We start from the raw sequence: 23,181 nt of genomic DNA, 5'->3' as shown, positions 1-23,181 counted from the left end.
CATGTTATAAGGCTAAATCCAACAATCAGTAAGCCTTATTTGCATTAAGCAATCAATAAAACAGTCTTTTAATAGGAATTTTCTCAGAATCTGCAAAATACACTGCAAATGGGATACAGTATGTATTTTCTGATTATGGCCCACGTAGCCGTCAGCATCAACTACTAAATACAGAAAGGGACAAATTATGGGCCTCTGAACCTCTGGAGTGCTGTAATGGATGGAGCAACAGAACACCCTTAATGCTGGAAGGAGGAATTTTGTCCATAAGATGACATAAAGGACCAGCATGACTCTCAATGAGACTTAGACCCATTTTGAAATGGAACTTAGGAGCTTCTAAAAATGTTATTCCTTGTTTATTTTTTGGTTTTTCTTTGTACCTTGTGTCACTGATTCAGTCAGGCTCTTCTATCAGCAGTCCACCAGTCTGGCAAGGGAATCCAGGCCTCTGGATCACTGGTTGTTGTATCTAGAGTCTGAACAGATAGTCCCAGACGCTGCATTTGCAGCTAAAGTGAGGCTACCAGCAACAAAGTGACAATGCAGGACAAATATATTGGTATATGATAACTTCATTATGCTGGAAGAAGAGGAAGTTTCTTTACCTAGATTATAATGAAACATGCAGGGAGTGGAAGTGAGTGTTTCTCAGGTGGTTTTATTTGACTTTTTGCTTAAAATAACAAATTATTTATTCTTCGTAAAATTTCTAACATACTTGGGACAAAACTATAGAATGATCATTTCAGGCTGTTAAAGAAACCCCTTTTAGGGACAATGACTATATCCACCTAAGAAAAATGAAAAATGTTTACAAAGATGATAAAATCTTAGCAAAACATGATGTGTCTGTGTTACGATTTCCTCAACATACGGAGGAAGATCTTCGAGGAACTTTAAAAATACAGAGGTGATGTGCTGAGAGAGAATGCGGTCAGTTCCCGTTTGTTGACATACAGGATTAGAAAGTATGTGTTATTTCTGTTATATTTAATACCCCAGAAATGACGACTCAAAACACAAGGATGAGTCTGTTTTCTTTTGTGAAAAATTTGGAAACTCCTCAGACAACAACATACTTAACCACTATTTTCATACGACTGTATTCTCATCCATTAGAGAAGTGCAGTAAAAGCAGAGTGTTTTGTGTTCTAAATGCACTAATACCGATAGCATTAATAAGACATTTTTTCTTGGGTTTGATCTAATACTTCTAAAATTCCACATTAAATCTTTCAGCAGACATGGAGTGCTACCCTGATTCCCCCTCTCCCCGGACCTCAATTTGCATCCCTGCAATAGATCTTCTACAGGACATTGTAGATAAACTGGCTGCACAATTTGCTAAAATGTAAACGTCCAAAACCTGTAAGAGTACACTGCTCAGTAGGGAAGATTTGACAGCAGGGACGTTGAAATATTCTGCATAGTCAACATATTTAACCATATATTCCCAAACAAAACTCTAGGCAAGCTTCAGACATTCTTGCTCACACTGAGTAATATCTCACTCCCCAAGTAGGTCCTTTGATTTCACACATCCTTTATAGCACAGTGTCTTATTTCCATTTTTTAAAAAAAACTGCTCACGGAGTAAAGTATTATTCAACATGACTTGGGGTGGCAGAATCTAGCCACCTAGTTAAAAAAAGGGGTCCAGGATGAAATTGTATTTCAGTGGAGCATAACCAACAATTTTCAACTTCCTTCTCCATCTTCTACAAAAAACAATACACTTTCTTTGTAAAAACTCAACTCCTCTCATTAAAAAAAAAATTCAACATTGCTTTAGGTCCTGCTGTAAGAGTATGTATCTCAGGTGTACTTATGAGTCAGAGGAAAAAGGGAGAAGAGATAAAGGAAGAACAGCTAAAATACTCTGTCTAGCCATGTCAGGGCATCTACACTTCTATACAAAGCATTTCTTCAGTATGGCCCAGAATTAGAACGAGGGCTTTCTTCAGCCTGTACACAGAAAAAAACCCCCAAAACAACCAACTAAAATGTCTTTTTCTTCCAGTAAGGGAGGAGGGGGAGAGAGGAAACAAAGTCTTTTAATCATGAAGTCTCTTGCAAGCAATATAGTCCGATATAAGGCTTGGTCTATACTTGAAAGTTACATTGGCATAGCTATGTTGGTTAGAGATGTGAAAAACACACCCCTGATAAACAGCTGTGCTGACAAAATCCCCAGAGTAGATGCAGCTATGCCAACAAACGAGTGTTTCTGTCAGTGTAGTGTTCGGGGAGATGGTGTTCCTGCAATGGCAGAAAAACTCCTTTTGTCAGTGTACACTGCATCTCCTATGTCAGCCTAGCTATGCCAGCATAGGTTTCAGAGTAACAGCTGTGTTAGTCTGTATTCGCAAAAAGAAAAGGAGTACTTGTGGCACCTTAGAGACTAACCAATTTATTTGAGCATAAGCTTTCGTGAGCTACAGCTCACTTCATCGGATGCATACTGTGGAAACTGCAGCAGACATTATATACACAGAGACCATGAAACAATACCTCCTCCCACCCCACTGTCCTGCTGGTAATAGCTTATCTAAAGTGATCACTCTCCTTATAATGTGTATGATAATCAAGTTGGGCCATTTCCAGCAGCACAAATCCAGGTTTTCTCACCCTCCGCCCCCCCCCACCCCACACGCACACACACACAAACTCACTCTCCTGCTGGTAATAGCTTATCCAAAGTGACCACTCTCCCTACAATGTGCATGATAATCAAGGTGGGCCATTTCCAGCACAAATCCAGGTTTTCTCACCCCCTCCCCCCACACACACAGACTCACTCTCCTGCTGGTAATAGCTTATCCAAACTGACCACTCTCCTTACAATGTGTATGATAATCAAGGTGGGCCATTTCCAGCATAAATCCAAGTTTAACCAGAACGTCTGGGGGGGGGGGTAGGAAAAAACAAGGGGAAATAGGCTACCTTGCATAATGACTTAGCCACTCCCAGTCTCTATTTAAGCCTAAATTAATAGTATCCAATTTGCAAATGAATTCCAATTCAGCAGTTTCTCGCTGGAGTCTGGATTTGAAGTTTTTTTGTTGTAAGATAGCGACCTTCATGTCTGTAATTGCGTGACCAGAGAGATTGAAGTGTTCTCCGACTGGTTTATGAATGTTATAATTTTTGACATCTGATTTGTGTCCATTTATTCTTTTACGTAGAGACTGTCCAGTTTGACCAATGTACATGGCAGAGGGGCATTGCTGGCACATGATGGCATATATCACATTGGTGGATATGCAGGTGAACAAGCCTCTGACAGTATGGCTGATGTTATTAGGCCCTGTGATGGTGTCCCCTGAACAGATATGTGGGCACAATTGGCAACGGGCTTTGTTACAAGGATAGGTTCCTGGATTAGTGGTTCTGTTGTGTGGTATGTGGTTGTTGGTGAGTATTTGCTTCAGGTTGGGGGGCTGTCTGTAGGCAAGGACTGGCCTGTCTCCCAAGATTTGTGAGAGTGTTGGGTCATCCTTCAGGATAGGTTGTAGATCCTTAATAATGCGTTGGAGGGGTTTTAGTTGGGGGCTGAAGGTGACGGCTAGTGGCGTTCTGTTATTTTCTTTGTTAGGCCTGTCCTGTAGTAGGTAACTTCTGGGAACTCTTCTGGCTCTATCAATCTGTTTCTTCACTTCCGCAGGTGGGTATTGTAGTTGTAAGAATGCTTGATAGAGATGTTGTAGGTGTTTGTCTCTGTCTGAGGGGTTGGAGCAAATGCGGTTGTATCGCAGAGCTTGGCTGTAGACGATGGATCGTGTAGTGTGGTCAGGGTGAAAGCTGGAGGCATGAAGGTAGGAATAGCGGTCAGTAGGTTTCCGGCATAGGGTGGTGTTTATGTGACCATTGTTTATTAGCACTGTAGTGTCCAGGAAGTGGGTCTCTTGTGTGGACTGGACCAGGCTGAGGTTGATGGTGGGATGGGAATTGTTGAAATCATGGTGGAATTCCTCAAGGGCTTCTTTTCCATGGGTCCAGATGATGAAGATGTCATCAATATAGCGCAAGTAGAGTAGGGGCGTTAGGGGACGAGAGCTGAGGAAGCGTTGTTCTAAATCAGCCATAAAAATGTTGGCATACTGTGGGGCCATGCGGGTACCCATAGCAGTGCCGCTGATCTGAAGGTATACATTGTCCCCAAATGTAAAATAGTTATGGGTGAGGACAAAGTCACAAAGTTCAGCCACCACATTAGCCGTGACATTATCGGGGATAGTGTTCTTGACGGCTTGTAGTCCATCTTTGTGTGGAATGTTGGTGTAGAGGGCTTCTACATCCATAGTGGCCAGGATGGTGTTATCAGGAAGATCACCGATGGATTGTAGTTTCCTCAGGAAGTCAGTGGTGTCTCGAAGGTAGCTGGGAGTGCTGGTAGCATAGGGCCTGAGGAGGGAGTCTACAGAGCCAGACAATCCTGCTGTCAAGGTGCCAATGCCTGAGATGATGGGGCGCCCAGGATTTCCAGGTTTATGGATCTTAGGTAGTAGATAGAATATCCCAGGTCGGGGTTCCAGGGGTGTGTCTGTGCGGATTGGATCTTGTGCTTTTTCAGGAAGTTTCTTGAACAAATGCTGTAGTTGCTTTTGAGAACTCTCAGTGGGATCATAGGGTAATGGCTTGTAGAAAGTGGTGTTGGAGAGCTGCCGAGCAGCCTCTTGTTCATATTCCGACCTATTCATGATGACAACAGCACCTCCTTTGTCAGCCTTTTTGATTATGATGTCAGAATTGTTTCTGAGGCTGTGGATGGCATTGTGTTCTGCACGGCTGAGGTTATGGGGCAAGTGATGCTGCTTTTCCACAATTTCAGCCCGTGCACGTCGGCGGAAGCACTCTATGTAGAAGTCCAGTCTGCTGTTTCGACCTTCAGGAGGAGTCCACCTAGAATCCTTCTTTTTGTAATGTTGGTAGGGAGGCCTCTGTGGATTAGTATGTTGTTCAGAGGTATTTTGGAAATATTCCAGAGTGAGTTTATGTGGGGGGGGGCAGAGGGTGAGAAAACCTGGATTTGTGCTGCTGGAAATGGCCCAACTTGATTATCATACACATTGTAAGGAGAGTGATCACTTTAGATAAGCTATTACCAGCAGGAAAGTGTGGTGGGAGGAGGTATTGTTTCATGGTCTCTGTGTATATAATGTCTTCTGCAGTTTCCACAGTATGCATCCGATGAAGTGAGCTGTAGCTCACGAAAGCTTATGCTCAAATAAATTGGTTAGTCTCTAAGGTGCCACAAGTACTCCTTTTCTTTATGCCAGCATAGGCTCTATAGTGCAGACATAGCCTAAACTCCCCTTTAACCATCATGCTCAGGAGCCTCATGGCTCTGATTCCTTGCTGGGCCAGGCAAGAGTAAATCCAATCTCTGTGGCCCTGATTTATATGCTTGGCTTGAAGCATGTGAGTATGTTGGATCATATTAAAGAAGTTCAGTATTAAAATCACAAATGAGTTTGATTCCCCATAGTTTAAATTCCAGGGTATTACTAATTAAGAGGTCTCTTGGTTTTTGGTACTGTTTCTCTCCCGCTCTGTGTGAAACTTGCAAGCTGCTAATTGTGTTAGCACATCCTAAGACAGAGTCTATTCTCAAAGCAAAACTTTGTAACAACAGAAACAGCACACAGAGACTCCCCGCCCTTTTGTTGTATTCATCTCGCTTTGTTAACAATTGTGATTAAAATAGAGATAGAGGATGTATGTGGATGGATGCTTGGTGTGGATAATAACTGAATGATCAGGGAGGTGCCAGCCTAAGAATACAGTGTCCATTGGCCGAAGAAGGCATCAAGTGGAAACAATCAGAGGACCCCCAGAGGCCAGACTGGAATCCACCTAACAGCCTCAAGGATGGGAGAACCGAAGAACAACATGGAGCCATCAGGAATGTGCCATCTGCTGATTTATTCAGCAATAGCATGATGAATCAATTCCCATAGACTGGCATAGGAATAAATTCCTATAAAAATGGACTCCAGAAACTGATAATTTTGGGGTCTGATTCTGCAAACCAACTTCCAGGAGCGTCAGATGTGCATTTGACAAGGCCCTGCTCCCTCCTTGTTTCCAGGCCACCTGGCCAGTGGCTTGGCATGAGCAACTCTAAGGCTGGTAACTATGGTAACAACTTTGCAGAACCTGTGTGTGTGTGTATGAATGAATGTGTGAATAAATATGAAATTGAATGGAAAGTTATAGCTATAACTAATTGCTTACTATGGTTCTTTCTGTATTCACAATAAATCTGGCATTTTGCCTTTTCCCCTTTTAATAAGATCCTGCTGGTTTTTATTTTATTGGTATAACAAGTAGTCTCCGTGAAGTCCTAATGAGTAGAAGTGGTTGAAATTTCAAAATCTGAAAAATAACTGGAGAAAACAATTGACACAATTCTCACAAAATGTATCCCTGCTTCTAATCTGCTCTATTAATGACCTCATAATAACTCTTTCTCTACTTGTCTACTTCCATGTGAGTTATGCACACACTATTACTATCTTTATTCCCCCCAACCCAAAAAAAGCCACAGTAAATGTGACATCTAAGCAAGGATGAAAAATGAAACAACAATTTGAAGCCATTCTGGAGATACAGACTAGCCAAAAAAGTTGGGAAATTTTTCAAAATGCCAATGATAAAGAAATGGTTTAAATAATGCCATAACTTTAACACTCCTTTTCTAATTGTTTTTATAAACATCCTATACAATTATATCTTGGGATCACCAACATGTGAAATTTGAGGGGGATTGGCTTCTTTTCAGGGAAAATTTGGGATGAGGGTGGCTTTAATGTTCCATATAGTATCTTCTCTTTAACAATGTGGTAAATAGCACTGCATTTTATGCATTAAGATTTTTGCTGTTTCCTTGTATGACATACAGCTTTTTTCTCTATCCCAGCAAGTTAAGATCCACACTTTCATTCTGTCTAGCCATTGCTCAGAGGAGGTTAGCTATTGGGGTTTTGCTACAAGAATGTATCATGTGATACAGTAATTTAGTTTTCAGTGCGAGACATCTCCTGTGGGATATTTCATCATAATAGTCACAAAATTCAGTTACACATTCTTTTTGATAGGCAGATCAATTTTCATGCTTTTATTCCAGTTTAAAAAACTTCCTTGAGCAAACCAAATGTTCAAATGGACTTTTGGAATTGGGAAATCAAGATTTAAAAAGCGTGAATGGAGATACCATCTTGGATTCCCGTCATATAAGATGTGAGACCCCCCATAGTTTGATTTAACAGCTTTGAAACTTCGTTTCCTGTGACAGCACCTAATTTGAACACTGAATATGTGTAACAGCAAACAAAGTTTCAAAGCCATGAAATCAACTGAAAACATTTGCTCTTCAAATGGAATGAATTAAGGATGTCAGCCAAGACTTCATGGCTCCCATATGTGATCAGGTTAATGGGTAGGGGGCTAATGGTAGCTCTCCCATAGATGGAAAGGATTACAACAGGCAAAATGACCTGCACCAGAGAAGTTATTGTCAGATAGTTCCCATATATTTTTCTTAATAAAGTAACAGCTGAGTTAAACCACATTCCTGGTGTCTTATCTTTCTTCCTGCAGTGCCTGATATACTAGAAAGTGCAGTGTTTGATTGTTATCAAACTCCCCTGTTTCACTTGATACCTTTTGTGACTAAAACACCTATTTCAATTTGCAGCCAGAAATCATATGTCTGATAAAGTAGTTGGCTGCAAATTGAAAAGCATGTAGCCATGTAATATAACACAGGAACTGCATGAGACCTTAGTCTGAGTGTGTCAAAAAAATAAGTGGAAAAGCAACTGATGAATTCAGGAGATGTAGTATGAGTCAGGCTGGAGCTATGTGCTTAGCCAGGCAAAACTCCATTTAACTTTTTAGGAGGAGTTTTGCCAGCCTCAGAACTGGACATTCTGTGAATGAGATATACAGAGCTTTTTATCTGAAACTATTGTTCATATCGCATAAGGCCTTTTTCTTGACGATTTTGGATCTGAACATTTTAATTTGATAGCAGTTCATCAAAGTATGACAACCAATGACTTTGCCATATCATTTTCTAGACTTGCACATTATCTCTGTGACTTATTTCTTCCCTATTTCATTTCTGTTCATACATTTCTCATTTAAAAAACAACTAAATCATGTCAGAGAAATAAAGCAAACACAAGCCTTGCCACAACTGAACCAGAAAGGGCTGTGTGATAAAAGTGATAGTGACTCTTTGAGCCAGATTAGGATGACCATATTCCCCAAGGGAAAACAGGACACTGCATGGGACTGGCCTGAGTCACTTGCCCAAGCCTTGCCCCCCATCCCCGTGCTTACGGCTGGTGTCGCTACTCACCCATACCTGCCTGCCTCCTGTGCAGCTGTTGCCGCATGCCCAAACCTTGACTCCCCACTGTGACTGGCGTCACTGCTCGCTGGAGCCCTGTTTCCCCCTCCGCCTCCCTGCAGGGCTGGTGCTGCCGCTGGCCCCCCCACACTGTGCACGTTCCTCTGCACCCCTCTAAGGGTGTATGCCCCATTTTGGGGGGCAAAAGTGAGCATTTGTCCAATTTGCTCTTGCCTACTGATCAGCTGAGACTGTCCTGGCCAAAACAGGACGCATGGTCACCCTAGGCCAGTTCCGCTGCAGTGGGTAGCCTGCTTGCCCTCAGGATTGGGGGTGGGGAGAAAAGGTGTTAAAAAGCTATCTATGCTCTTACTTCCAGGTGCATCAAGCAATTCTCTGATGCACCTGAGGCTCTGATCTATTGGATACTGAAGAGAGCATCATGCTTTTCAAATGCATTTGGCTCTGTTACCATGGTGTTAAGTTCTCTGTAGCAGGCACACAGATGCTCTCCTCTCCCGCCTGAGTCACGTTCACCTGTTTCCTTCTCTGTGTTTACTGTAATGCAGTGATCTTTTTTATCTGGAGCATGTTTAAGGTCACTAATTATGGCATCTATTTTCTCTTCCATTCAAACTATAACCTGAAGCAATATAGCTGCTGCTGTGTATACTGAGGATCAGGGAATAAACTAGGTTTGGAATTTGCTCAGGTGAGTACTGCAGCTGTTGTCAGATAACATGTATGTTTGATTTCCATAAAGCAACATGTTACCAAAGCTCATGCTTGCTGGTGTTGTGTTGCACGCTGGTTTTAATTAAAATTGCATTTTCAGGTTTGTGGCATCAACTGAAAAATGATATTCACATAATTGCTAAACCAACCAAGAAGGATCACAGCTACAAATCTCTTTTGGAAAGAAAAGCTGATTACTGAATAGTGAAATACTTGCAAATGCCTTATTATGGGTTATTGTGTCCCCCTCCCACTACCCACCTCATAAAAGGTACTCTAGCAAGGTATACACTGACAGATACAGCAGGACAATTTTATTGTCTCCACATACAGCACTTGCAAGGCCATGTCTAAAGTAGAGACCTTACAATGGCATAGCTGTACCGATGCAGCTGCACCGCAGGAGAGAGCTGTCCACGCTGGCAATTCTGTTGGTGTAATTTATGTCGCTCAGGGGTGTGTATTTTCAGGGCTTTTTTTTCACACCCCTGAGCAAAATAAGTTATACTGACAAAAGTGCTAGTGTAGACATAGCCTAATTTGTATTTATTGAATATGCTTCTTGCCAGTACTCCACAGATATTTCTGAAACTTATTTTGTAGGGACCACTTGTACAGGTGACAGTGTGACATCAAACAGCTAATTAGTCTCATTCAGTCACTGAGCTGCTTTACTGAGACTGTGGTAGTGGGTATCTGTATATTAATAAATGGCATGTGACCGGCAACCTACTGACCTGAGCTGAATTTGAATCAGTGTTCTACAGATGAAAGACATAGTGAGTGGGGGTGATAAGTCCTCTTAACTCTCCTGTCCCACATTGACTGTAAATACAGTATAGTACTTTGACAGTGGTCCTGGGGGATATATGGCTATATGCCATTAGCTGCTTTAATTTAAAAAAGAGCATCCCATGATGTAAATCTTTCATAACACACTTAAAATCAGGTTCCTTGCTGATTTTCTAGAATAATTTATACAGCATGTAGTATCAATAATGAAATGTGCAATAACCAATTAAAGTTGGATTACTCTTACTGCTGTAACTTGTTATAACGAACACAGTAAGCTGCAATATTTTCTCATTGTCACATAATTGTCCTCTTGGAGAAAAAGCTGGGACATGGTGAATAAATCGCAAGCTAGCTCTCACTCAGATGCTGAGTATCAGGGGGGTAGCTGTGTTAGTCTGTATCCACAAAAACAACGAGGAATCCGGAGGCACCTTAAAGACTAACAGATTTATTTGGGCGTAAGTTTTCATGGGTAAAAAACCCACTTCTTCAGATGATGGAGAGTACTCAGGTACTGGAAAGTCTCACTAAATTCATAGGGTTGCTGTAATGTAGTTCTGCCCACATTTAATGTATATTGGAGGTGTGACCAGGTGCAGCTCTTGCCAAGACTGCAGGCATTAGCTAAGAACCAAAAACTCAGAGCTGGCGACAAGACCAGTTCACCTGTATGTTAGTTTTACTTAACAGAGGTAATAGTCTTATAAGAATGTAGTAGTGTTTAGACTTCATGAAATGCTTGTAAACTGCATGAAATGCATGTATTAATCTCACTTGTAATGTCTTTAGTCCAGGCTATAAGAAAATATGTAAGTTTTGCTTTATAACTTAGAAAATGTTTGCTCTGAACTTCTGATCCCAGGCAAAGGAATCATCTCTTCATGTTTCCCTACCCCCAATCCCCCATCCCCTCCTCAGCCATCCAGGAGGACTATCGACATTTAACTGGGCCATTATAAAACAAAGGCTTTGTTAATTGCCCCCATCTACCCATGGGGAAGTACACTGTGAACGCTGGAAGAGGGAAACGAAAACAGTTGATGTGAAGATTGTACATCCCTTCTGCTGTTTGAACGGGCACAGGGCCAAAGAAACCAAGCTGAAGGCTTTGTCTACACTGGCACTTTTGTCGTTAAAACTTTGGTTGCTCAGGGGTGTGAAAAAAACACACACCCGAATACAAAAGTTTTAACAATGAAAAGCGCTGGTGTGGACAGCGCTGTGTCGGCGGGAGCTGCACCCCCGGCGACAAAGCTACCGTCCCTTGTTGGAGGTGGCTTTATTTTGCTGCCGGGAGAGCTCTCCCCTGGAGATAAAGAGTGGCCTCACAGCACACTTTACAATGGCGCAGCTACAGTGGCACAGCTGCGCTGTTGTACAGTGTGCAGTGTAGACATCCCCAAAGCCAGAGATCGCCAGGGGTTACCTCCTGGGTTTGCCCTGAAAGACACTTTGAACTGATAGCTCACGACAACTCTGTCACTCTTAGGATCTAGACGGTAACTCATTTGTGTGTATATATTTGCTTGCTTTAACCTGTAAATAACTCTCTTATTTCTTTTTCCCAGTTAATAAACCTTTAGATAGTTTATTACAGGATTGGCTACAGGCATTGTCTTTGGTGTAAGATCTAGGGTACTTGTTGATCTGGAGTAAGTGTCTCATCTCTTGGGACTAGAAGCAATCTGAATATTGTGTGATTTTTTGGTGTAACAGACCTTTAACACTAAGTCCAGTTTGCCCGGCTCGCAAGATAGACTGGAGAGGCTAAGAGGACTGCTTATGACTCAATGGTAGGACTGTTCTAGTGATCCAGGAGTTCACATTCATTACTGGCTTGGTGAAATCTAATTATAAAACCCACTACCAGTTTGGGCTGTCTGCTCTGTTTTTGACAGTCTGCCCTGATGTAGGCACTCACAGTCATGAGCCACCCTAGACAGCATGACAGGAGGTAAATGAGAACAAAAATGTGATCCAGAATAGACTAGTACAAAATTAGAAACTCCCAGTGTCAGGGTCGGACAGAATATTGTGAATTCTCAAATTCTACTTTTCACCTAATCTCAAGAGAGGCCCTGAGAGAAAACGGTTGAAATTGCTAGTCACAGCTGCAGTATTTGAAATTATAGGCCAGATCCACAGCTGGTGTAAATGGATGCATCTCCACTGATGTCAAGAGAACTTTGCCAGTATACACCAATTAAGGAGATGGGCCCAGATTTTTAAAGGTACTCCATTACTCCACTCACTGTTGCTATCTGTAACTGACTAAGAAGCTTAAATCTCATTTTCAGAAGGGACTTCAGCACCTAGGGCCAGATTGAAATTGAATAGGACTTAGATTGATAAGTGCCTAGTCACTTTTGAAAATGAGACTAGTAACTTATGACCTCAATCATGTTTTCACTTCATCAGTGTTCCCAGTCTTTATTACCCACAAGTCAGCTTCTCCCTTAAATACCTTCATGTTTTCTCCCATGCTGCTCCTTATGCATGCAAAAAACTCTCAGTTATTATCCACAGGGCCACTACCTGATCCTCCTTCAAATCCCTCTTTAAGACTTGCCTCTACTCTGACGCCTATAAAACCCTGCCTCATCATCATGGCTAGACAGATGATAAGCCCTGAGTGTCCCTCCTTCCTTTTCTTATCTCCTTTCTCACCAGCATTCCCAATTTTGCCATTTGCCACTCAACATCTACTCCCCAACAGAACAAGCATCAACAACGACAAAAAGCCATGCAACTCACAAGGCCGAGCCAATTCTTCACAATATTTACCTGGTTATGTATTATATCCCTATGCCTACTCTTAGTCTGCTTTACATCTTTTAGAGTACGCCTACTCTGCAGTCAGAGGTATGAGTACAGCACATGTGGACAAACCTGAGCTAGTTTTGCTCTCACCAATAACAATAGCAGGAAAGCCATGGTAGTATAAATGGCAGCACCTATTGGAGGTGTAGGGAACAGGGCTGATTGAGCCCACAGCCTCTCGGCCAGTGTGGAATTTGTATACCTCATCACAGCTACACTCTCTCATTTTTGCTCATGTGAAGTAGTGCCTTATTGACAAGAAGTTCCATTGCACAGCAAGTAGAATAAAGAACCGCTTAGTATAGATATGGGAGATAGAATCAGGCCCTATTTGTTTGTTTATGGCTCTGGAATGGCTTTTATAGTCAGGTCTATACTCAAGGTGAGAGTAGAGAGGTGTCCAAAGGAATTTTTCCTTGTGGAATGTTAAGGCAGGCAGAATGCTTCTCAAAACACTGCGGGGAGAATTCGGAAGCAGTTTTTACATCTCCTTACTTTCTCTTTAGAGAAGCAGCTTGAGGTTCCCACAGCTCTGATTGCTTGTTGCAGTGCAGGCAGCACAGACCTAGACATACCATATGGACAACTTCTCACTGTGCTATCTTAACTCCAACTCCAATACCACGACACTTAGGTTTGAAATCACTGACATTCTGGCTGCCCATTATATCAGTGCAAAAGTGGGAAGGGTTCTCGTATCCTGCCCCACCTGTCATGCACCATGCTGGGGCAGCCAGAATCCAGCACATAATGTTTTTAAAGAGAAGGACAACCGTATTAGGGTTTGACAAATATCAGTACCTCTTTCAAAGAAGATTCTATCCTGTAACAGGACTGCTAAGCATCTGGTTTTACATATTCAATGAACATTGTGGAAAAGTATACAAACTTACTGATAATTCTTGAATGATTTTTTGGAGTTCGTTGTGCCCGTGCTTTCCAGCAATATGTGCTGGGTTCTCTCCATGTTTGTTGGTTATTCTGCAAGCCTGACTTGCCTCAGGGCACTGGAGTAAAAGAGTAGCAAGGTTCTTTAATCCAAATTTAGCTGCACAATGGAGAAGTGTAGGAAGCTCTTCCCAATAGGAATCTGTATATGAAAATAAGAAAAGGGTTTCATAAAAGTCCCTGGTTTATATACAAAACATATCACCCTCCTTTACCAAACTTCCAGGGTTCAATAATTTGTAGTGTTTTGAAAGCTGTCCTTACAGAATTGGTCCTCAGAGAGCAAATTCTTACAACTAAAAGTTTTATAATTCAAGTAGTTGTCATACATTTCAGTAATGGTGCCTCTTAACTTTCCTTTAACACAACCGAGAAGTCCCATTTTCTCTGACAGATGGAATTTCAAAAAACACTTGAATTATTTCTCCTGATAAATAATGAGAGCTGGACACTGCCCCAGGGAAAGAAAATTGTACAGTATAGGCATACCTTCCCATAAGTATTTATTACTAAAATTCTCTAGAGTCGTTTTTAATCTCTATAGCTGACCTGAACATGACATTTCTAGAGGGGTATATTCCTATATTTGTAATATAATACCCATTTTGCAGGTTCACATAGCTAGATTGTATCAGCAAATGTATGCCTATCAATTTACTGAAAATCAGGCCCATTTTTTGTTTTAAAAATGACTTTACATTTGGGGAACAGATTTTTAGTCATTGTTCTGAAATAGTGGGACATTAATTTGTATTGTCTTCTGCATTTCTCTTTTGGGGAATAAGTGACGTAGGTACACTGAAATTAACCAACTATTTCAGAACTTATTATTAGCAACGGTACAATGGTAGTGGTGGAATGGCAAAATCTCAGCTCACCATCGTTAGAAAGATGGATTGCAAAGACACAGGAAGTTCTTGCAATAGAAAAAAATAATTACTGATCCCAAAAGTGACTCTTATGGTCATTACTAAAATACTCAATTGCCTTTTGGACAAGGAAGCAAGAACAGAGAAACCCAGAAATATTTGTACTATGCCATACTGAGTGGAGAACTAGCTGTTACCACTCTTTGTACTGTCGACTATAATGTTGAAGTTTTTAGCCACCATAAGTAAGTGTGTGTGTGTGTGTGAGAGAGAGAGAGAGAGAGAAACTGAAAGAGACCTCTGGCAAAAAACTTCAGTGCTAACACCTAAGATTGAGCACCTAAATATAAAAGGCCTGACTTTCACATGTATGGAGCACCTGCAAATCTATCTGAAGGCAATGGGGTTTTAAGTGCTCAGCACCTTTGAAAAAACAAATCACTTAAATATAAATAATGAAATAGATTCAGGAGCCTTGCATATATTTAGAGGCACACAGCTTCAAAAATTTGGCTCTCTGTTAAGAAAATATTTATTTTCCTGTGTATCTCCATACTCCTAGCTGTGTTTTCTTTGAGTTTTATATTTCTTTGAGTCTACTTAGTAAAAGTCTATTAAGCATTACAATAATTGTAATTTTAAAATAATAGCTCCAACAACAAAAATATCTAAAGCTTCTTTGTGAGAAATAGCTGCTGTATGATATGTTTACTCTGCCATTCTCAGCCTCTTATTTAAATTCCATAGTCTAGATTCTATATTAGAATAACTATAAATATTTTTCCCATAGAAAAAAGTGAACATAATCCATAATGTAGTTAGCTATTTCTCTATATTTCCACACACAGCAGAAAAAAATCCCTGGGGAAAACACACACACACTAACAGTATAATATATGCAAGGAATTTGAAAACTAGACCAAAACCATCAAAGCTAGGTCTAATTCTGCACATTACGTGGGATTCTTTTACAAGTAAAATGTCTAAAAAATAGCTGATATTTCAAAAGCACCAAAAAAAAAGATTTCTTCCCTGAGTTGCCTGTATTAAACTTTCTGCCTTTGTAGGTGTCTAGCAGGAACATAAAAGTTGAAAAAGGTTAAAGGATAATTTTAGAGAGGATATGATAACAAAAAAATTTAATTTCCAGCCTATGTTTTGCAAGCATACATCAAGAGGTCAAATATTTTATGCAAAAAACTTTTACAACATGTTAATGACATGTTCTAAGGAAAAAATCCATGCCTTCAAATTAACCAGATATAATTGGCCAGGAATGCAAAATAAGTCCTAATTCTATCATCTTATAAATTCCACTCACACACATTGTTTGAGATGGGAGGAAGTGACAAAATGCATCATAAAGGGTGCCACAAAGGGAAGTGAGGGAATCTCAGCACCTGAACTTCAATATTTTTGTCAAATTTGTCATCGTACTCTCTACATACGCATAACAAAATGCTATAATGTATGCAAACTGTGACTGTTTAGTATTTTATGGAGGCACTAGTTGAGACTCCTAAGTTAAGGTTGAATTTTCCACTTAAAGCAGTACTTCAATCTCTTTGTCATGAACAAAGAATATAGAACATCCTCACAATCAGAAAGGATGAGTGTTGAAATAATTTCTGAGAATTTACAAATAAATAAATAAGTTTATTAGTTAAAATTTTTAAAATTGGTATTTTAAAGAATTTTAACTTATATAGTTGTTGGATTTTTATTTTTAACCTGAACAATAAAACAGCATCTTCAAATTTTTCATGTAGTTATGATTATGGACTGTTGGGGTCAGGTTATTAGCTCATGTCACTTTTGAATGGAGCCATTGTGACATTACAGATAACTCAGCTGTGACAAAAAGTGAGACCTGACAGTTCTGGAGGTGTGGTCCTATTGAAATTCCAGGGAAGTGGGCGGCATAAGTCCGCCCATGGCTAAAAGACCCTCCCCCAGCCTTTGGGAAGGATCCACTGAACCCGGGAACTCAGCTGATTATGAGGGACAACAAATCTCTGCAGACACCCCATGCAGTCCTGGCCAAAAGAACTCCAGTATCAGCTTCTGGAGATTGGCCAGGAAACCCGATGTCAGGCACAGGGTGTTGAGCTGGTGCCAGAGCATGGGCAGGATCAGTTGGTTGAGCAACAGTGCCCTCCCCAGAAGAGAGAGGCCTCGGAGCAGTTCTGTCCACTCTGGAGGTGTGGGTACTGGGAAGTGGGTGGGTGTAAGCCCACAGCTAAAGGCCCCTCCCCCAGCCTAGGGAGGAGCTATGGATCCCCGAACTCAACTAAAGACAGGGGACAACGGAAAAAAAACAAACAGGAACAGGTGTGGGGGTCAAAGGGCCAAAACCAGGAAAGCTGATGGGGACACTGAGCAGAGAACCCCGGACAGCACCCACTGCTCCTCAGAAGCATCAAAGGAGCCAGCGGATCTGGAAGTGTGATTGAAGGCAAGTATATCAGTTTTAGATTGGTTAAAGCCTTTTTTTCTATGAACTGAAAGAGGTTATCTCAGCTTAATTAGGGACACCTGAGTCTAATTAAGGGCAGCCTGTGATCTTTAAAAACTTCTTCCAGTGAGGGAGAAAGGAGAGGTGGAATGAGAAGTAAGCTGCAGAAAGGTTGTGTGCAGTGAGGGAAAAATGTTTCTGCTAGGTCAAGAGCTGTTTTACCCTATAAGGGGAAATCTTATTTTTATTTCTGTTTGGGGAGGAGGCTTTGATTCCCATCATAGCTGGGCCCAGAGTAGTTTAAAGAGGGTGGAGCCAGCAGAAGAAGAGGCAGTGCTCCAGGAGGAGTTAAAAATTTTAATTTTTTTTGTCTAAAGAAGCCCTTGAATCAACCTTAAGCCCTATCCTGTAAATAGGCCAATATGAAATATTAAATCTGCAGAATAGGACTGATTTATCCCAGGTCCCCCTTAATGCCAGGGGGAGAAACACTGAGCCCTGATGTGACAAAAGAGGCACATTTGTCACACAACCAATGGTTACTATTTCTATCCAACTACCTTCCCTGCTGCAATTCTGTTAGTTGGAATGAGACAATGTGTGAAGGAAACTATACAAAAAGTGTCACTTAGTTCCCAATGGTCATTGGATTGGATCCAACTTTTACTGGTATTAAATTCTTATGCTGTATGTTAAATTAAAGGACAGATTGACCAGAAACATTGTGCTACCCCAGTCAATTTAAGCAGCCAGCTTGTATCAAGGAGACTGTATCTGGCCTTAAAAGTTAAAAACTGTAAACAATTAAAGTTGATAATACATATCATTATTACATATATTCCACTTGCTAGTGATATCACAAGGTGGCATTCTCCAAGGATTTCTTGTTTAATATTAATGTATGAAATCTGTAACAATTAACATAACATTAACAAAGAAACCATAATAATTTTTTACAGTCCAAAATGAGGATGAATAACCCATCTATCTCATTCAGCTTGGAATTGAATAATTATTGATTGTTTTACATTAATGATGAAATAATGACTTTAAGGTGCTGTGAAGTGTCTGATTATCAGTGGTAAAGGTATTAATTCCCTTTGATTATTAGAGTGTTGTTATTTAAAAACACTGATAGACAATGCAGAATAAAGAGAGAGATTGTAAGGTATTTATAGTAAATCAGGCTAGTCTGCCTTTGGAAGGTTCAATATAGTGTATTCTGTACATCAGTCATGTCACTGATGCTGCAAATTCATTTAAGATTTTTTTATATTGATGACATATAGGTTATTGTTACACTGCAATTGAAGATGTGATTGCATACCTGCATTAGCTTTATTTTAGCTAGCATACTAAAAATAGCAGTGAAGCTGGTGCAGTATGGACTTCCGCATGGATGTACCAGTCTGTTCCTAATACTAGGTATATCTCATTGCTAGCCTGCACTGAGGCCCAGGCTGTCGTGCCTTCACTGCTGTTCGGGGGGGCTCATTCTTACATTTGCTGGACAATGGCACTGAATTCAAGGGATGTTCTGGGTGCTGAAGGAATGCAAGGGACTAGCTTCACAAGGGGGACTTGCCTTACATTATTCCGAGTTGCAACACCTAACTTTCAGGTACCTTGCTGCATAGTGGAATACACAAGCCCAAGTTAGATGCTCAGGCTCCCTAGCCAATGCCTGCAGAGAATTGGGTGCCCAAAAAAGGGATTCACAGAACTCAGCTTGCTGAGCAGGCAGCCACCTGAGCCACCCAGTAAGAAATGACAAGGAGAGGGTTGACTTAAGCCCAGCTCCTCAAAAGGGAGTTAGAGCCTAACTCTGAGTCAAAAGGAGGTGCCTCCGTCTGCTTGGGTTTCACAGCCATGAACCCCCTCCTGGAGGTAGGCACCTAAGGCAGATCAGCCCTTCCTTGCAAAAACAAAACAAAACAAGGAGGAGGAGGTGGTAATGATGCCCTCTGCCTGATTTAGAGCAGAGATTTGAGCCCAGGTCTCCCAGGTGAGTGTCCTAACCACTGGGGCATAGGGTCATTCTCTCTCTGACTCAATAAATATTGAATTATTTACACAACGTGGAACAGCTTCAACAGGAGAGATGGAGAACCTCCCCGGCCCCCCACATACCTTATAGCTCAGTGGTTAAAGCACTCACGTGGGAGGTGGGAAACCTGGGTTCCAGTCCCTGCTCAAAACCAGGCAGAGTGGAGATATTAACCTAGTTCTCCCACATTTCAGGGGCAGCACCACCAACTCCCCACAGACTAGGCACGCTGAAAGCACACCTACTGGATTGAGTCCCAAAGGTGAGATAAGCAGGGGAACGTGTAAGTTTGAGGATCTCACTGGGGCTTAGGTGCTAAGCAACTAAACACATTTAGGACACAGATTTGCACATGCTTACTAGAAGAAATTTAGGTGCCATTGGGACTTTACTGGCAGAACTTGAGCACCATGGGACTTTAGCCACCTACAGGATCAGGCAGCAGCTGAGTGGGGGTTTGTGAATGCCAGTGGCACCTAAAAGTTGGACTTAGACATCTAAAGGGGCAGCTAGATGTCTCAGTCCCCCTTGTGAATCTAGCCCCTGAGGTGAAATCTTGACCCAGAAGAGGCCAGGATTTCATCCACAATATCTAATGGGTCAAGAATACCATTCTATTGCAGTTTCTCTGACTCTATAGCCTGTCAACAGAATGCAGTAGCCCAACATAAGTAAAAATAGCATTTCTTCCCCTTCCATTCATGCATTCCAGTTCCAGCAAAGCAAAATTAAAAAAATCCAATGTCTGTAGCAGTTTCTCAGATTCATCTGTCCATCATATCCTTCCCAAACTGGGATTCTGTTTTAATGCACCAAAATATTATTCAGTGTATTAAAAAGAGAGGCATTGGAACAATTTGTTACACGTTTTATTAGTCTGTTGTCATTAACTTGGAAGGTACTTAGGAAAAAATAATCTAACCAGTGTTAATTCCCAATAATACACAAATCTTGACGAAATGCAGACTTAAAAATAAAAATCTGTAACGTCAAAACCTGTCAGGAAGTCCATGCAGGTTTAAATTATCACACTTGATGAACAAACCATTTCTTAACATTACACAAGATTAGAGTTATCAGAACTAAAATGAAAGTTTAAAAGCATCTTAATTTGAACTCCACCCAAATTTAAAGTCCAGCACCAGATAGCAGTACAGATCAGGATTTTAAAACAAAATGCTTTGGCAAGGCTCTGTTTGTTTATGTTCTAGATAAGAGAAATTAATGCAAATGGCATCAGCGGTGTTTGAAAATGTGTAACTACAAGATGAGAAAATGGAAGCAGAAGGAATAAGAACTACAACTTGTGGTTGTGGTTCTGCATTTCAGCAAGATTGTTATGAATATTTTAAAAGCTTCCCTTTCCATATTTCAGAATGAACAAAAACCCACATGTCCCTATGTACTTTGTGTGCACATGCATGTAGTGTAATGTAACATAATGGATATATCTGACTATAAAAAATAATAAACAATGAAAATAAGTAAAATACAGTTTCCCATCAAAACACGAACAAGCTCATCAGAGTGAAAAAATCCTACACTGGTCTGTCACTGAGCTCATCTCTCTTACAGCCAGTGATGGCACTGTATGGTGATCAACTAAAACTATATCTCCTTTGAGGTGAGATTAAAGCCCGGATAGACATACCCATACTAATATAGCTAACAACGTGGGGCACAGATTTCAGCGTGGGCTAGCAATGCGAGAAGGTACACAGGGTTCCCAGCCTTCTTGTGCAGCCTATGCTTAAGCCTGTGGTGCCGCATCTGCACAGTTACTTTTAGCCAAACTAGCATGGATAAAGCTACCACAAATACATCTATCCAAGCTGCAGTCACACTTTGGATTGCAGTGGAGACGTACCCTTAGATAGTGTGAGCCTGATTTTGAAAATTTGAGGCCAGGAGCAAGGGCAATAACTGTATGTTTTATTTATACATGTTGATAACAGTAGCATACACAATGATGAGGTATTTGCATGTGCCACTTGTCAGGTATTCTGTGCCATTTGTGTGCACAAATAGGAGATGTGGTGGCAACTTTGATAACTGCACACACATTTAATGCACATTTTTGTACATGGCTCCATGCTTTTCAGATTTCAAAAAAAATCAAGTTCCAGGAAGCCTTGTGAGCCATATGCCCCTGTTTACAATTCAAAACATGTCCTTTATACCTATTTTTGGCTTAACAATTCAAAATGAACACATGTATTTTACTCATTAAATAGAATGTACATAAGAGTGCCTGTTTTCCTGCTGTTATCACTTACTAAATGGGCAGTATGTATTCCTTTTCCAAAACCCAACATTATGATTACAGATAATTACTACTGTTAACCTTGTAAATCTACATCTTTTGTGTCAGCAGAGAGAAACTGAACACACATGCAGCAATTATTTGAACACACAGAGTTCTGCATGGTGCAAAGCATTCATACAACTTAATTCTTCAGCTTTCAGAAACTCTGGTTGAGGAATTTACATTTCATATCTTAGCATATATTGCACATAGTGGGAGGCTGAAGTGGGAATGGGGCTAACTTGACATGCTGGATCATGGAGGAGCTGCAATCTGACAAACTTCTTATGATTCATAAGAATGCAGCTTTCCCCCAACAAATTATAAGCAACTTGTTGGAATATTTCTCTTCTCTCCTCTGCATTTTCCCTTTACCATGTCTCCCCTGCAGAACCCACTCTTGTCACATCATCCTTCCTCACTCCTGGGCACAGCCCCACTTTCTCTCCATCCTATGATATCCTGAATTCACAGAATGTAGCTGGGGAGTCAAGAAGGCAACCTGGCCTAAATGAGAGAACAGATGGAGCTGACACATCTGGCAGCTCCATCAGCTTCTCTGTTTGTGGCTCTACATTGGATTACAATGAATAAGAGGAGTTTACATCAAAAGATGTAACTTTTGAAAACTGTGCTACTAATATGTGAGATTTTATGAAAATATACATGTATATGAAGTTTGCAGTTTATAATGATGATGGGTGTTTTAGCTATAAAGGGCCCCCAAAAAACCTTGGACTCTCTGGGGTAATTTCAGAAAAGGCTCATTTCTGCCATGGTTACTGAATCTCTCATGCAAATATATTGTAAAAAATTTGAAGAATTATTGTGTTAAAGCAATTTAATTAAATCATGAAAGTGTGAATTACAGGATTTTATCCTCACTTTAAATACAAATCTCCATGCGATCTGAACTATGGAGGCACTAGTAGGCTTCTTCCATATTTCCACCTTCCCTAGCTTTTCATGGCATCTGGTTCAAAAGTCAGTGAGAAGATAAATTCTGTTTAGAAGGGACTCCAACTACTTTCTTGGGGGCATGAATTTTAGCTCCACCTTTAGTAAAGGTGTGACACATAGGAGTGCTGGTAAAAGGTCTGTCTTGACTTTCTGAGCTGGTTCAGGGTTACAAAAGCTTAGACAGTAACTCCTTACTTAAAGTCATCCCAGTTAACATTGTTTCATTATTAGGTTGCTGATCTGTTACAGAACATACTAGTTTAAAGACATGCAGTATTCCGTTATACTGTTGTTTGCCCATTCGAGACGGGGAGCAGGAATGCCAGGCAGGTGGAACGGGGCAAGCCCCCGCGCCCTGACCCCGCTACGCGCCTTCCTCAACCAAGCTTCACAATCATAATTGGTGAGTAAAATTTCTTGTTTAAAATTATTTAAAACTTATACTGTATATGTCTCTTATCTGGCAAAAAAATTTCCCTGGAACCTAACCCCCCCTATTTACACTATTTCTTATGGGGAAATTGGATTCGCTTAACATCGTTTCACTTAAAGTAGCATTTTTCAGGAACATAACTACAAGGTTAAGCGAGGAGTTACTGTACCATGTCACATGGCTACAGTCAGTATCCAGTACCTCCTGTTACACACACCTTTCATTTAAATGACAGGGTGATAATCCACAGCTGAATAGTAAATATGGGTTTTTTTCCCCCTTAAATAAAATAATCTTCTCTTGAAGTCAAAGATTCTGTTTAGGCCACTAGAAATTACGCTACAATGAGAATTTTTGGAATGCTCAAATGCTCTTGAAGCAAGAAAACAGGACTATCAGCAATCACTTATGTCATTAATGGTGTGCTGTCATAACACAGATGAGGTAGAACT

The 23,181-nt window shown here is 40.8% G+C and overlaps 1 protein-coding gene across 1 annotated transcript in view; it reads right to left on the bottom strand.

Annotated features, from left to right (window-relative positions):
• Nucleotides 1-23,181, bottom strand: part of BANK1 (B cell scaffold protein with ankyrin repeats 1) — a 298,828-nt gene that overhangs the window by 160,923 nt on the left and 114,724 nt on the right. Inside the window, exon 8 of the mRNA XM_073340798.2 lies at nt 13,606-13,802. Within this exon, the coding sequence (XP_073196899.1) occupies nt 13,606-13,802 (197 nt within the window). The remainder of the gene's footprint in view (nt 1-13,605; nt 13,803-23,181) is intronic.

The sequence above is a fragment of the Lepidochelys kempii genome, chromosome 4 (assembly GCF_965140285.1).
Source record: "Lepidochelys kempii isolate rLepKem1 chromosome 4, rLepKem1.hap1, whole genome shotgun sequence".
NCBI classification, from domain to species: domain Eukaryota; kingdom Metazoa; phylum Chordata; order Testudines; family Cheloniidae; genus Lepidochelys; species Lepidochelys kempii.
The sequence above is the reverse complement of the archived record's forward strand: the minus strand, read 5'-3'. Positions and strand labels throughout refer to the sequence as shown.